Consider the following 14,699-nt stretch of genomic DNA (forward strand, 5'->3'; position numbering starts at 1 on the left):
GCCTAGCAGGGAGACAGTGATGCAAGCAAACAATTAAACCAGAATCAGATAATTAAAAGGAAACCAAATACCATTTTCATAAAGAAAGAGGTGAGGACACGGGGAGGGGGAAGGGTAAGCTGGGACAAAGTGAGAGAGTGACATGGACATATATACACTACCAAACGTAAAATAGATAGCTAGTGGGAAGCAGCTGCATCGCAAGAGGAGATCAGCTCGGTGCCTTGTGAACACCTAGAGGGGTGGGATAGGGTGGGGGGGAGGGAGACACAAGAGGGAGGAGATATGGGGATATATGTATACATATAGCTGATTCACTTTGTTATAAAGTGGAAACTAACACACCATTGTAAAGCAATTATGCTCCAATAAAGATGTTGAAAAAAAAAACTGGAGGGCAAGTACTATTACAGTTTTAAGAACAATGTAACTTGAAATAAAATATATAAATATCCTGTCAAAATCTAAAGACTTGATAGAAATGGCTCTAAAATTCATGTCTATAATTAGCCATAATATTAATTAATACAGAACTTTTCCCTATCATTTGCTACCGTTTTAACTCTAAGATATAAGAAAAGAATTATCTATTTTTATTTGGGAAAAAAATTTTTACATTTTACATTGTCTTACATAATAATTCCACATGTTATGTAGGAGTAATGTTAGCTTATCTGATCAGTAAACCAGTATAAGGAGTATTTTCATTATTTCCTTTCTAGTTATTAAAATGTTTTTGAATTACTTTATGCTTTCTTATTTTAATTTTCATTTGTTATTAAATTCAAGTTACATGCATTATTATCAAACATACTTATCTGTGCTATTTTCATTAAAATTGTTCAGGATCCTGAGAGGACTCAAATGTAGTCAGTTCTTCTTTATGTTACGTGGAAAATAGAAACTGAGTTATATTTCACATTTATAATGTTTAGAATTGAAAGTGTTTGTAGATTTTACCTTAAAAATTGCTGTTTTAGGTGTGCTGTAGTCTTAATGTATTTTTAATACTTGATCTATCAGTTTTGAGTGAGGAAATATCATCTGCATTACTCTTTGTCCATTTATGGTTAGGTAACTAGACGTGTTACCTAGATGTGTTATCTAGGATGATACTAGCAGTAGTAACCATAGCAATGACAGGAGAAACAATAATAGTAGCAGTTCTGTCAGTCAGGATCCAGTAAATTAGAATTACTAGTATTTTGGACAAAGGGGATTTATGTCAGGATTTGTTCAAAGAGAATGCTGAGGGAACCCAGAAATAACTGCAGGAAGTAGGTAACACCACTCAGTGGGACAGCAAAATGGAAGCAACCAGGAGCCTGGGAAGGAGTCCTGTGACCGTCAGGCCTCGGAGGAGGCGCATGCTGTGCAGCTGTGCAGCTGTGCCTGGTGCCTCTGCAGCTCTAAGGGGAGACCTTTCAGGGTCAGCCCTCAGATCTATGAGGAAGGAGCATCAGCTAGCTGTTGCTGGCATCCCTTTGAGGACATGATGAAATTGGTCCTGGAGTGCCATGAGAAGGTGGACCCTGGGGCCGACCGTTTCTCCAGGATGCAACCTGTCATTGCTGTAGCAGCAGTGACAGGAACAAAAATGAGGAAGGAAGTCCCTCCCCCTTCTCCAAGCTCTACATCCCCCTGTAGTGCCTGTCATTTGAAGCCAATTGGCAAAGGAGTCTGGGAAATGTGATTTGCACAGTCCTGGTCCCAGCATCACTGAAGAGCATCGTATCAAGGAAATTAGAACAGAGAGACATTGGGGGAAGTGACGCCACAGTGGGTGCAATGTTATAAAGGTTGAGCAGTCAGATTTTCTTTGATGTGCAGATGTTTCAAGTGATTATGTTGTAAACACATTTGTAATTTCCTTGACAGATTTTTTTTAAAGTATACATAGTTTAGATTCCTACTTTTAAAATATTTATTTATTTATTTGGTTGCACTCGTTGTTAGTTGTGGCAGGTGGGCTCCTTAGTTGCGGCTCCAGAGCGCCTTAGTTGCGACAGGCGGGCTCCTTAGTTGTAGCAGCCAGGCTCCTTAGCTGTGGCACGCAGGCTCCTTAGTTGTGGCATGCAAACTCTTAGTTGTGGCATGCATGTGGGTTCTAGTTCCCTGACCAGGGATCGAACCCTGGCCCCCTGCATTGGGAACGCAGAATCTTACCCACTGCGGGAGTCTTACCCACTTCCCCACCAGGGAAGTCCCTCCTTGACAGATTTTAAGTCGTCTAGGAAAACAATGTTCTAGGGCAAAATACAAAGAGCAATATGGAACTGGGGATGAATTAAGTCAGATTCGTTCAGGCAATGGGATCTGATGCTAATTGGGCCAGAAGGTGGTTAGACACTGAAAAAGATGGAGAAGCAAAAGCGGGAGAGAAACAATATGTAAGAATGAAAAATATCACCAATTATGCTGGAGTGTCTGAGAATTACTTTCACATGCTGCATGTCCATGAATTAAATGCACACCATTCTGAAGGATAGTTATGGGAGTGGGTGGATGCCTCACACCTATTGAGGGCTTTCCTAGGAAGGCTACAACATGCTCTTGAGATAAGATATTTATTCTCTTCTGGGTTTTGGTTCTTACCATTGTAGCAGAGTTTTTTCAACCTCAGCACTACTGACATTTTGGGTCGGATAATTCTTTGTCTTGAAGGTCATTTCTGTCATTGTAGGATGTTTAGTAACATCCTTGGTCTCTATCCACTAGGTGCCAGTAGCATCTTTCTGGTTGTCACAACTGAAAGTATCTCTAGACATTGCCAATTATGTGCCGGGGGTAAAAGCATCTCCAGTTGAGAACTCTGGCTTATAGCATCTGTATCCTCATGCAGGGCTTGTTTTTCTTCTAGCCATTTGGACCAATCCTTAGGGCTAAGGTTTGGCTGTAGGGTCATCAGGTGGTAGCTGACATTGAATGAACCCAGGAAACAGTTGGGGTTATATGAATGCATCAGAAGCAGAGCCAGAGGGGACTTTTTTCCATCACCCAGGATCAGTGCCCACTGTTTTATACCTTGAACTATAAGAGAGGGTGATGTAGGCTTTTCTGCATGACTGGACCTCCTCCAGATTTTTACCTGTCCCTGTAGTGGTGCCAGGCCTCAAAGGTACAGGAAAGGTATGGGGGTGGAAGCTGTGGTTACTCTGGAAGGCCGTGTTCTGGGTGGAGAAATATAGCAGGTTCTTGTAAGTGAACTCTATCCTGACATTCAAGCTTAATGAAAAGAAGACACAAGCTATTAGAAGTCAGATAAAGGGAGCAATAAAAGCAGAAGACAGGAACAGAATTGATATTTGTGTTGTCTTTTAAGTCAGATTTATTGAGATGTCTTACACAACAGACATCTGAATTTTATTCCTTAAAAATGAGCTCAATTCTATGAGATTTAAAAAATCCATATAGTTGTATAACCAACACCACAATCAATACATAGAACGGTTCTATTACCTACAAAATTCCCCTCACATCCTTTTGTGGTCAACGTCTTCTGTTCCTAGCCCCTGACAATGTCTTATCTTTCTGTCCCTATAGTTTGTCTTTTCTTCTTTCTTATTTATTTCTTCTTAAGTGAGCTTTGGTAGTTTGTTTCTTTAAAAGAATTTGCCTATTTTCATTGATCTTGTTGGATTTATGGACATACGGTTATGCCTAATAATGCCGGGTTATTCATCTTATATCTGTGGGATCTGATGTCCTTTCTTTCATGGCTGGCATTGGTAATCTGTGTTCTTTTTGTCTATCTCTCTCAGATCAGAATGGTAAGACATTTATAGACTTTATTCATCTTTTCAAAGAACCATTTTTTATTTCTTTTTTGTTCTCTATCGATTTTCTGTTTAATTTCTTTTATTATTTACATTAATCTCCTGCTTTTCTTGTTTTAGATTTAATTTGCTCTTCTTTGATGATATAAGCATTTGGATACTATACATTTATTTCAAAATGCTACTGGAGCTTTATTCCACACATTTTGTTATGTTGTATTTTTATTTTTACTCAATTCAAATGCTTATTCATTTTTATCCAGAAGCGTGTTGTTTAATTTCCAAATACATGGGAATTATCTAAGTACTGAGTGTTGATTTCTGGTTTAATTCTATTAAGGTCACAGAGCATATTTTATATGATTTGGATAATTTTATGTTTATCAAGACTTGTTTTGTGGCCCAGAATATTGTTTATATTTCTAAGTGCACACTTAGAAAGAATGTTTATTCTTCTGTTGTTGTGGGAAGTTTTTAAACAATATTAATTAGATTAAGTTTGTTAGTATTGTCCAGGTCTTCTATATACTTACTGAATTTGTGTCCTCTTATTTTATTGATTACTGAAAAAGAAATGATTTTTTATTGAGATATAATTGACATACAACATTATATTTCAGGTATACAACATAATGATTCAATATATGTATATATTGGGAAGTGATCACCACAATAAGTCTAATTAACATCCATCACAATGCATGGCTACAGACTTTTCCTTGTGATGAGAACTTTAAGATCTACTCTCTTATCAACTTATCTACTCTCTTATCAAGCATGCAGTACAGTATTATTAGCTATAGTCACCCATGCTGTACGTTATGTCCCTAGGACTTATTTATTTTATAACTGGACGTTTGTACATTTTGACTGTTTCACCCTTTTTACCCACCCCCAACCCCCTGACTCTAGTGACAACCAGTCTGTTCTCTGTATCTATGAGTTTGTTGTTTTTTTTGGTTTGTTTTTTCTTTCGGATTCCACATATAAATGAGATCATACAGTATTTACCTTATTGCACGTAGCATAATGCCGTCAAGGTCCATCCATGTTGCCACAAATGGCAGGATTTCATTCTTTTTTATGGCTGAATAATATTTCATCATATATGTAATGTGTATCACATTTTCCTTATTCATTCATCTATCAGTGGACAAAGATTTTTTCCATGTCTTGATTATTGTGAATAATGCTGCAATGAACATGGGGGTGCAAATATATTTTTGAGTTAGTGTTTCTGTTTCCTTAAAATAAACTCCAGAAGCAGAATTATTGTATCATATGGTAGTTTTATTTTTAAAATAGTCTTTGCAGATGAAATAACCTTATATATAGAAAACCCTAAAAGACTCCATGAATAACTGTTAGAACTAATAAATGAATTAAGTAAAGTTTCAGGATACAAAATCAACATACAAAACTTAGTTGCATTTCTATATGTTAAAAATGAACTATCTGAAAAATTAAGAAAACAATTTTATTTGTGATAACATCAAAAACAATAAAAGACTTATGAGTAAATTTAACCAAAGAATTGAAACACCTGTACACTGAAAATATAAGACAATAATGAAAGAAATTGAAGAAGACACAAATAAATGAAAAGATAATTAATAATAATTATAATATTATAATTAATATTGTTAAAATATCTATGCCACTGAAAGCAATCTACAACAATTCTCGTCAAAATTCCAATGGCATTTTTCACAGAAAAAGAAAAAACAAATTCTAAAGTTCATATAGAACCACAGCAGAACCTGAATAGCCAAAGCCATCAGCTAGAAGAACAAAGCTGGAGCATCACAACTTCCTAATTTCAAACTGTATTACAAAGCTATATTAATCAAAACAGCATGTTATTGGCACAAAACAAACACGTAGACCGATAGAATAGAATCAAGAGCCTAGAAATAAACCCGCATCTATATATGGTCAACTAACATTTGACAAGGGAGTCATGACTCCTCAATGGGGAAATGATAGTCTCTTTAATAAATGGTGTTGGGAAACATGCATTGGGCATATACATACACACAGAATGGAATATTGTTCAGTCATGAAAAGAAGGAAATCCTATCATTTGCAGCAACATGGACAAACTTTGAGAACGTATGCTAACTGAAGTAAGTCAGACAGAGAAAGACAAATACCATATGATCTCCTTTATATGTGGAATCTAAAAAAAATCCAAACTCATAGAGACCGCAGGTAGATGGGTGGTTGCAGGGAGTGAGGTTGGGGTGAGTGGGTGAAGGTGGTCAAAAGGTACAAGCTTCCAGCTGTAAGATAAATAAGTTCTGGAGATCTAATACACAGCCTGGTATATATAGTTAACGGTAAGTAATTTCTTGTGTAACTGAAAGTTGAGAAGAGAGTAGATCTTAAAAGTTTGCATCACACACACACAAATTCTAACTATCTGAGGTGATGGAAGTGTTAGATAACCTTATTGTGGTAACCATTTTGTGATAAATATGTATATTAAAAAGTCGGGCAAAGGACCAGAATAGACATTTTTCCAAAGAAGTCATACAAAAGGCTAACAGGTATGTGAAAAATTGCTCAACATTACTATTTATCAGGGAAATGCAAGTCAAAACCACAGTGAGATACCATCCCACACCTGTTAGGATGGCTATTGTCAAAAGATAAAAGAGAAGAAGTGTTGGTGAGAATGTGGAAAAGAGGGAACCCGGAGGACTGTCTTTGAAAAGGGTGTGAGAAGAAATTGTCTTTTATCGGGGTGTTGCTCTGTGCACATTCAGCTTGCTGGCGAAGTCTGGGAAATCCGATTATTCAGGTTTCCTGTGATCTGCCCTTTTGATAGGGAGGGAGACCCCACAAGGCTGCATGGAATGAAGTTGTGCATTTTCCAAGTGGGGAAGGCGAGTAGTGTCCCCAGATGAAGGGTGGAGGGCTGCTGGGCCAGGCAAAAACCGTAGGTAAGAAAAAAGTGCCCCCACCCAACCTGGAGCTCATCCAGGCCATATAGAAAGATGGAGACCAAACCACGACCAAGTGAAAATACATCGTACGAATTCTTAAAATAGGTTTTGTGTTTGCAAGTTTTGTTTTTTTGTTTTTTTTTTTTGCTGTACGCGGGCCTCTCACTGTTGTGGCCTCTCCCGTTGCGGAGCACAGGCTCCGGACGCGCAGGCTCAGCGGCCATGGCTCACGGGCCCAGCCGCTCCGCGGCATATGGGATCCTCCCAGACCGGGGCACGAACCCGTATCCCCTGCATCGGCAGGCGGACTCTCAACCACTGCGCCACCAGGGAGGCCCACAAGTTTTGTTTTTTTTATTTATTGAGAACTCACTAAGAATCCCTGTGAGAACAAAGACAGAAAGAGAGGCGAGAGCAAAAGCGAACGAGAGAGTGAGAATAAAACATCCAAACAAACAAAAAGCTTAAGAAGGACGTCAGTGCTCCTTGGGTGTAGTAGGGTCGACTTCAGGTACATGCACCATGGGCAGACAGCATGGTCGGCCGTCCAAACATCTCCCAGCCTGGATTTCTGAGTCGATGCAGAATTCCTGGCAGGAGCCGTTTGGAATGCTCACAGACTTCCTTGAAACCGGCCCTGCCTGCACAGAGAAGAGAGTTGTGGTAGCTATTTCCTGGTGTCCCTGAATTTTTATTGAATTACATGGGAGGAGGGAGTATCTGGAAACAGTCTTGTGTGGATTTTTCATTGTTATTTGATTTCTTAAAAATCTGCTTTCACACAAAAATTTGGATTTGGGGCATTGCTGTAAAATCTGACAATATTGAGTGCATCTAAGTAACGAAAGGCTAGCCGTGGGCAGCCCTGCCCCCATGCCAGGGCACACACGCCCCAGCTCTTCTGGGTCTTTCTCGATCCTTATTATCTCCTAACACCGATGACAGAGGTCAGTTTTTATTTAATATTAGTCTTTTACTGCTGGTTTTCCTAGAGTAGAAGAAACTTTTTAGAGATATCTCTCTTTCTATATGTGTGTGTGTATATGTGTGTGTCTTTCAAAAGTGGAACTGAAATACAGATCCAAAAGATAATATACATCAAGGAAATTATTAGAGAGGAGATTTTTCTGGGGGAAGGGAACAATATTCCTACATATGTAATATGCAAACAGTGCCCATGTCAGTACTTCTTGCATCCTGAAGCTGCACTCACTGCCTCTCTCCCTGGCTCTGGTCTTTGAGGTTGCAATCTGCTGCAGGAATCACTGCATACATTAAGATTCTTAAAGGCTAAACAAACATCCTTGTTAAAAGCATTGAATAGTATTTGACTTACGTCCTAATATATTAGTGTTCGGGGGTGGGGTCATACACATTGAGGGGCTCAGTTTCAAAAGTGACTTGATTCTGAGCCGTCCCTGTATGTCACAAAGTGCACCTTTCCCCTGACAACTTCTTAAGCTCTTTGCCGACATTAAGAGAGGTCTCAAAACCCACACTTCTAGATTTTCCTATTCTGGAACATAAAAGCCAATTCTTGAATAGCTTCAAATCAGTATAGGGCATTCATAGACATTCAACAAAAGTCCATTGAATTCAGCTGAAAGTCAAATGCATTAAATTGAATTTAACTCTTTACTGTTCACAAAGCAATCATTAATGGATATTTGTTAAGCATCCACTGAATGTGAGGCCCTTACTGGGAAGCAGGCATACAAAGAAAAAAAGATACGATGGCCTTCCACTTCCAAGAAATCATAGGCCGGTAACCTCGGTTGCTGGATAGTCCAGGGAAGAGTCAACTAGCCCTCAAAAGAGAGTATTGGCACAAGGTGAGGGAGAGGTTTCATAAGTGAGAGCCAGAGGGAAATAAAGTGTGGCTGAAAGAAAGAAAAAAGAAGGATCGCAGGGGTTGAAAGGTTAAGGCACTAAGCCTTGAAGGATCTGGTGGTCAGAGCAGGCTTTGGAAGGAAAATCATGGGATCACATTAGTCCTAAGTGTTTGAGGCTGTCTATTCAAGGTTTTCATCTGCGTTTTTACCTGTAACCAGAATAGTAATATTCAGTGTGTGTGAATGCAGAATATAGTGAAATATATCCACTACCTCACACTCCGCAAGGAATTTGAGAGGAATCACAGGGCTGGGATTAAGTAGACTGCAGCTCCTTGTATGAGGACTGTCCCCATTCACTCATCTGTCTACTCTCCTATTCCTTCCCAACCCTTGAGACCCTGAATTCTCAGGAAAAGGTAAGACAGTCCTCTTGATGTAGAGCAGTAAGTCGCTGATCCCTCCTTAGAGCTACATGTCCCGGAGATATACGTCTGTGCCTGTACCTGTGACCCACGTTCGCATGCAGAGTGCAGGGGGTGCACTCACTGCAGTGCCATCTTGACCCCTGTGTGTAAAGTTCTACTTTAGGAGAACAGAAGTTGAAGAGGAAGAGGATAGCCCGAGGTTGGCATGGAGCCTTCAGGGGCACCATCAAGGCTGGGCGGGGCAGCGGGGTGGAGGTCTCTCGGACTCATGGCAAGCCTTTCAAGGAGACCCCCCCCCACCAGTCCCTATAACATTGGCATAGCTCTTATATCAGCATCTTAGGACACTAATTTTTGCTGAAAGTAGAGGACTTTTGGAGACCAAGATTTAGTAGAATAATGCCTCATGTTTTTGTTACCTAGATCTAGAAACTGCTAGTAAATTTGCCTGAATAATTCATCTTCAGTGCTGGAACAAAGAGGGTTTCAAGCACTTGAAACGCCCTTGACTTCATGTCATCTAACTGAGAGCTGCTGTGGAGAACTACTGAGTCAGGTGACTGCAGGACTTCCCAGGTTTCCCACGAGACCCCTGCTCAGGGCAGAGGTGAAGCGGATGTTGCTGTGAACACTGGACCCCTGTAAGGCCTCGGGCACCCTACTCTTACCAAAGCTTCAGCAGAGCTTGTTTTGTTACCTGGTGGGACTTGGCCCATAAAGAAGAGAATGGTAAGCGGGGGAACAGCAGTCCTCGTGGCTGGAGAGAGGAGAAAGCTTGGCTTCATTTCCAAGAGGCAGAGAAAACTTCCGTCTGCGGCCCCCTGGCACCAGTGGAATGTCTTTGGCCGGATATCAAGTGCCCTCCTGTACCTCATTAGGGTGCTTGGGGACAGAAGTGTTCTACGCGCACAGGATGGCCTTTGCAAGAAGACTGAGAATCCTTGTTTTGTTGGACACTCAGTTCATTAGGGAGATGTGGGCGCACAGTTTGGACCAGAAAACCCTGTTAAATGGGAACATAAGCTACAAACACTTTGGCTCCAGGTAAAGTGTCTGTGCGAAGAGTTATCTATATTCAGTTACAAGGAGTCAGGCTGTGTACAGAAAGCAGCTGGTTCAGTCGGTGACTAGACACTGTTAGTGAGTACGTCCCGGGCTTTGCTAGCCGTCCTTGTGATCAGTCGCCCCACTCACTCCGGGTCCGAAAGCCCACGGTGCTGTGCTCAGGATATACTGACCACACGTATGTTGGTTTGCTTAACAGACGCTTACCTCCTAATAAGGTGTGAGCTCCCTGTTGTTAAGACCAGACTTTGCCTCTCAGGGCTGAGGAGGAAGTTGAATCCTGTGGTCGTTTACTCTCAAAAGCACATCAAGTGCATACAACACTGGCAGGGCAGTCAGATGCCTCTGAACATGAAGGCAGGGGGTCTGGGTCTAAGTTCCAAGTCTCTAGGCCTGCTTCTCACCAGAGGTCCAGACATCGGCAGGAGGGCCATCCCCCTTGAATCTCAATAGCGCCCGTACAGACCTAGATCTGTTGGGTCGCAATCAAGAGACTCTCAATCATTATGCATAAAAACAACTGGGAAAGTTGCTTCAAAATGCAGACACGTCGACCCACTCCAGGCAATGTTAGTTTGGTAGGGTGCCTACAAGGCTAGGTACGCCTTCTAATGCCTAGAAGTCTGCATTTTTAATGAATTTCCCAGGAACCAATTCTGAAATGGATTCTGGAATACTCAGTGGAAAATATCAACTTAGATCACCTCTCAGCTTCTTTCTGGCTCTTATATTAGAGTATCCTAAGTGTTCTTGTCTTAGAATAAAACTCATGCTTGGCTTTTATGACTGACGACAACATTTTGTGTGTGTGCGCACGCGCACCTGCCTTGTGCAGCACAGAAAGGTGAAGCGCACACCTTAATCTGTGCAAGATTAGATTCCAAGTTTATAAAAACAACTCCGGAATTGGCCAGGACGAGTAACTAAATTGACAGAGCAATCTATTTGGAAGAAGGCTGTTGCAGGAATAGACCCTAGATGAGGCTCCAGGCTAAAGCAATGTGAGTGTACAGAGAGAGAGGCTGGAGAATGTTTGAGAGACAAAGTATAGGGCCATGATGACGTTTATAATGAAAGTGGGCACGTGTGAGTAATCCAGTAAGTTTAACCTGAGTGCCTAAGTAAATGGTAACAGTGCTTACCTGGAAATGGTGCTGCACTGAGAGATGCGGCGGGTGGTGACCCTCAGCCTGAGCAAGCGAGCTGCTAGGAGAGTTCTAGAACCACTCGTTGGCCTATGCCGCCCCCTGCTGGTCCAGAAACGGCTGTCACTGACACCTTCCTGTACCCCGCCTCTGAGATACACGGCAGCCAGCTGCCTGGACCCCAGGGTTCTGGAGGAAGCGCTGGCAGAGGGCATGCAGGTGTGAGGGCTGAGGCGAGGCTGGGGCTTCCTGTGGGCATAGCTGGGGCTTGCGCTCCGGCTGTGGGTCTGTGGTCCTGCATTCCTCACCTGCAGTTCCCGGGGTAGAACTTCTGAAATCAGTGGGTGTGGAGGGGTGGGCAGGCTCAGGACCAAAGTTCCTCTGTCTCTGTCCCTTAGGACATCCCTGTGAGATTTGTCCTCCGGGGTTTGTGCCAGACTTCCCAAGGTCACCTGTGTCCTCCTCGTCCTTGTTTTTGTATTTTCTTTTCCTGCTACATTCTGCCTTACTTTCTTTTCTCTTTGTGCAGACCTTGGACTCTGAAGCCAAAATATCCCATGAGGCCAGAAATTAGTACCTGGTCAGTCATACAGGAGAGTCTGTACTCTAATCTCCCATTACCTTAAGGTTTATTTTTATTCTCATGAATAGTGGTGGTATTATTATTATCTTTATGATGGCCCTCAATTTTTGTTGTCATTGTTAGTCATTATTTATTAGTATTTTATTAGTAACATTCACCATTATTTTATTAGTATTTATTAGTAACACTATTCATCTTTTTTTCTTATTATGGATGATTTTGTGGTCGATTTATAGAACAGGAGGGCTTCTTGCAGCACTTAGACAAATCCGCGGGTGGTGGACAGGCATGTCGGCACCTCTGTGCCATCCAGTTTAGTAACAGAATTTCTGGGGCCAATGAGGGGACTGAGAATGTTTCCAGAGGCACAGGTGGTCCTGGAATGCCCTAACTGCACCTCAATTTTTGGCAGTGTTGACTTTCTGGTTCTGAGCTGAGATGGAAAATACCTGCAGGGACAGGTGGTGACACTTTCTAGAAAGCCAAGAGCAGTATTGCCCCCTAGTGGACTTAGAAAAAATGTATAGAGGATTAGTTCAAGATGGCAGAGTAGAAGGACGTGCTCTCACTCCCTCGTGCAAGAGCACCGGAATCACAACTACCTGCTGAACAATCATCAACAGGAAGACACTGGAACTCACCAAAAATGATACCCCACATCCAAAGACAAAGGAGAAGCCACAATGAGACGGTAGGAGGGGCACAATCACAGTAAAATCAAATCCCATAACTGCTGGGTGGGTGACTCACAAACTGGAGAACACTTACACCACAGAAGTCCACCCACTGGAGTGAAGGTTCACTGAAGTGAGCCCCACATCAGGCTTCCCAACCTGGGGGTCCGTCAACGGGAGGAGGAATTCCCAGAGAGTCAGACTTTGAAGGCTAGAGGGATTTGATTGCAGGACTTCGACAGGACTGGGGGAAACAGAGACTCCACTCTTGGAGGGCACACACAAAGTAGTGTGCACATCGGGACCCAGGGGAAGGAGCAGTGACCCCATAGGAGACTGAGCCAGACCTACCTGCTAGTGTTAGAGGGTCTCCTGCAGAGGCAGGGGGTGGCTGTGGCTCACCAGGGGGACAAGGACACTGGAGGCAGAAGTTCTGGGAAGGACTCCTTGGCGTGAGCCCTCCCGGGAGTCCGCCATTAGCCCCACCAAAGGGCCTGTAGGCTCCAGTGCTGGGTCACCTCAGGCCAAACAACCAACAGGAAGCAAACTCAGCCCCACCCATCAGCAGACAAGCAGATTAAAGTTTTACTGAGCTCTGCCCACCAGAGCAACACCCAGCTCTACCCACCACCAGTCCCTCCCCATCAGGAAGCTTGCACAAGCCTCTTAGATAGCCTCAACTGCCAGAGGGCAGACAGCAGAAGCAAGAAGAACTACAATCCTGCAGCCTGTGGAAGGAAAACCACATTCACAGAAAGACAGACAAGATGAAAAGGCAGAGGTCTATGTACCAAAAGAAGGAAGAAGATTAAACCCCAGAAAAACAGCTAAATGAAGTGGAGACAGGCAAACTTCCAGGAAAAGAATTCAGAATAATGATGGTGAAGATGATCCTGGACCTTGGAAAAATAATGTAGGCAAAGATCGAGAAGATGCAAGAAATGATTAACAAAGACCTAGAAGAATTAAAGAACAAACACCTAGAAGAATTAAACAACAAACAGACAGATGAACAATACAATAACTGGAATGAAAAATATACAAGAAGGGATCGATAGCAGAATAACTGAGGCAGAAGAACGGATAAGGGACCTGGAAGACAGAATGGTGGAATTCACTGCCACGGAACAGAATAAAGAAAAAAGAATGAAAAGAAATGAAGACAGGGACTTCCCTGGTGGTGCAGTGGTTGAGAGTCCGCTTGCCGATGCAGGGGACACAGGTTCGTGCCCAGGTCCAGGAGGATCCCACATGCCACGGAGCAGCTGGGCCCGTGAGCCATGGTCGCTGAGCCTGCACGTCCGGAGCCTGTGCTCCGCAACGGGAGAGGCCACAACAGTGAGAGGCCTGCGTACTGCAAAAAAAAAAAAAAAAAAGAAATGAAGACAGCCTTAGAGAACTCTGGGACAACATTAAACACACCAACATTCACATTATAGGGGTCCCAGAAGGAGAAGAAAGAGAGAAAGGACCCGAGAAAATATTTGACAAGATTATAGTCGAAAACTTCCCTAACATGGGAAAGGAAATAGCCACCCACGTCCAGGAAGCACAGAGAGTCCCAAGCAGGATAAACCCAAGGAGAAACACACTGAGACACATAGTAATCAAACTGACAAAAATTAAAGACAAAGAAAAATTATTAAAAGCAACAAGGGAAAAACGACAAATAACATACAAGGGAACTCCCATAAGGTTAACAGCTGATTTCTCAGCAGAAACTCTACAGTCCAGAAGGGAGTGGCATGATATACTTAAAGTGATGAAAGGGAAGAACCTACAACCAAGACTACTCTAGCCGGCAAGGATCTCATTCAGATTTGATGGAGAAATCAAAAGCTTTATAGACAAGCAAAAGCTAAGAGAATTCAGCACCACCAAACCATCTTTACAACTGATGCTAAAGGACCTTCTCTAAGTGGGAAACACAAGAGAAGAAAGGGGCCTACAAAAACAAACCCAAAACAATTAAGAAAATGGTCATAGGAACATACATACCAATAATTACCTTAAACATGAATGGATTAAATGCTCCAACAAAAAGTCACAAGTTCACTGAACAGATACAAAAACAAGACCTGTATATATGCTGTCTACAAGAGACCCACTTCAGATCTATGGACACATACAGACTGAAAGTGAGGGGATGGAAAAAGATATTCCATGCAAATGAAAATCAAAAGAAAGCTGGAGTAGCAACACTCATATCAGATAAAATAGACTTTAAAATAAAGACTATTGCAAGAGA

At 42.2% G+C, this 14,699-nt stretch overlaps 1 protein-coding gene across 1 annotated transcript; it reads right to left on the reverse strand.

Annotated features, from left to right (window-relative positions):
- Positions 1–7,200: 7,200 nt before the first annotated feature.
- Positions 7,201–9,116, reverse strand: DEFB108B (defensin beta 108B). The gene is given in 3 exon segments (XM_060086218.1): positions 7,201–7,332; positions 7,334–7,361; positions 9,106–9,116. Coding segments are annotated over 3 exon segments (171 nt in total).
- Positions 9,117–14,699: the final 5,583 nt, after the last annotated feature.

This window comes from Mesoplodon densirostris, chromosome 20 (genome assembly GCF_025265405.1).
Source record: "Mesoplodon densirostris isolate mMesDen1 chromosome 20, mMesDen1 primary haplotype, whole genome shotgun sequence".
Lineage (NCBI taxonomy): Eukaryota > Metazoa > Chordata > Mammalia > Artiodactyla > Ziphiidae > Mesoplodon > Mesoplodon densirostris.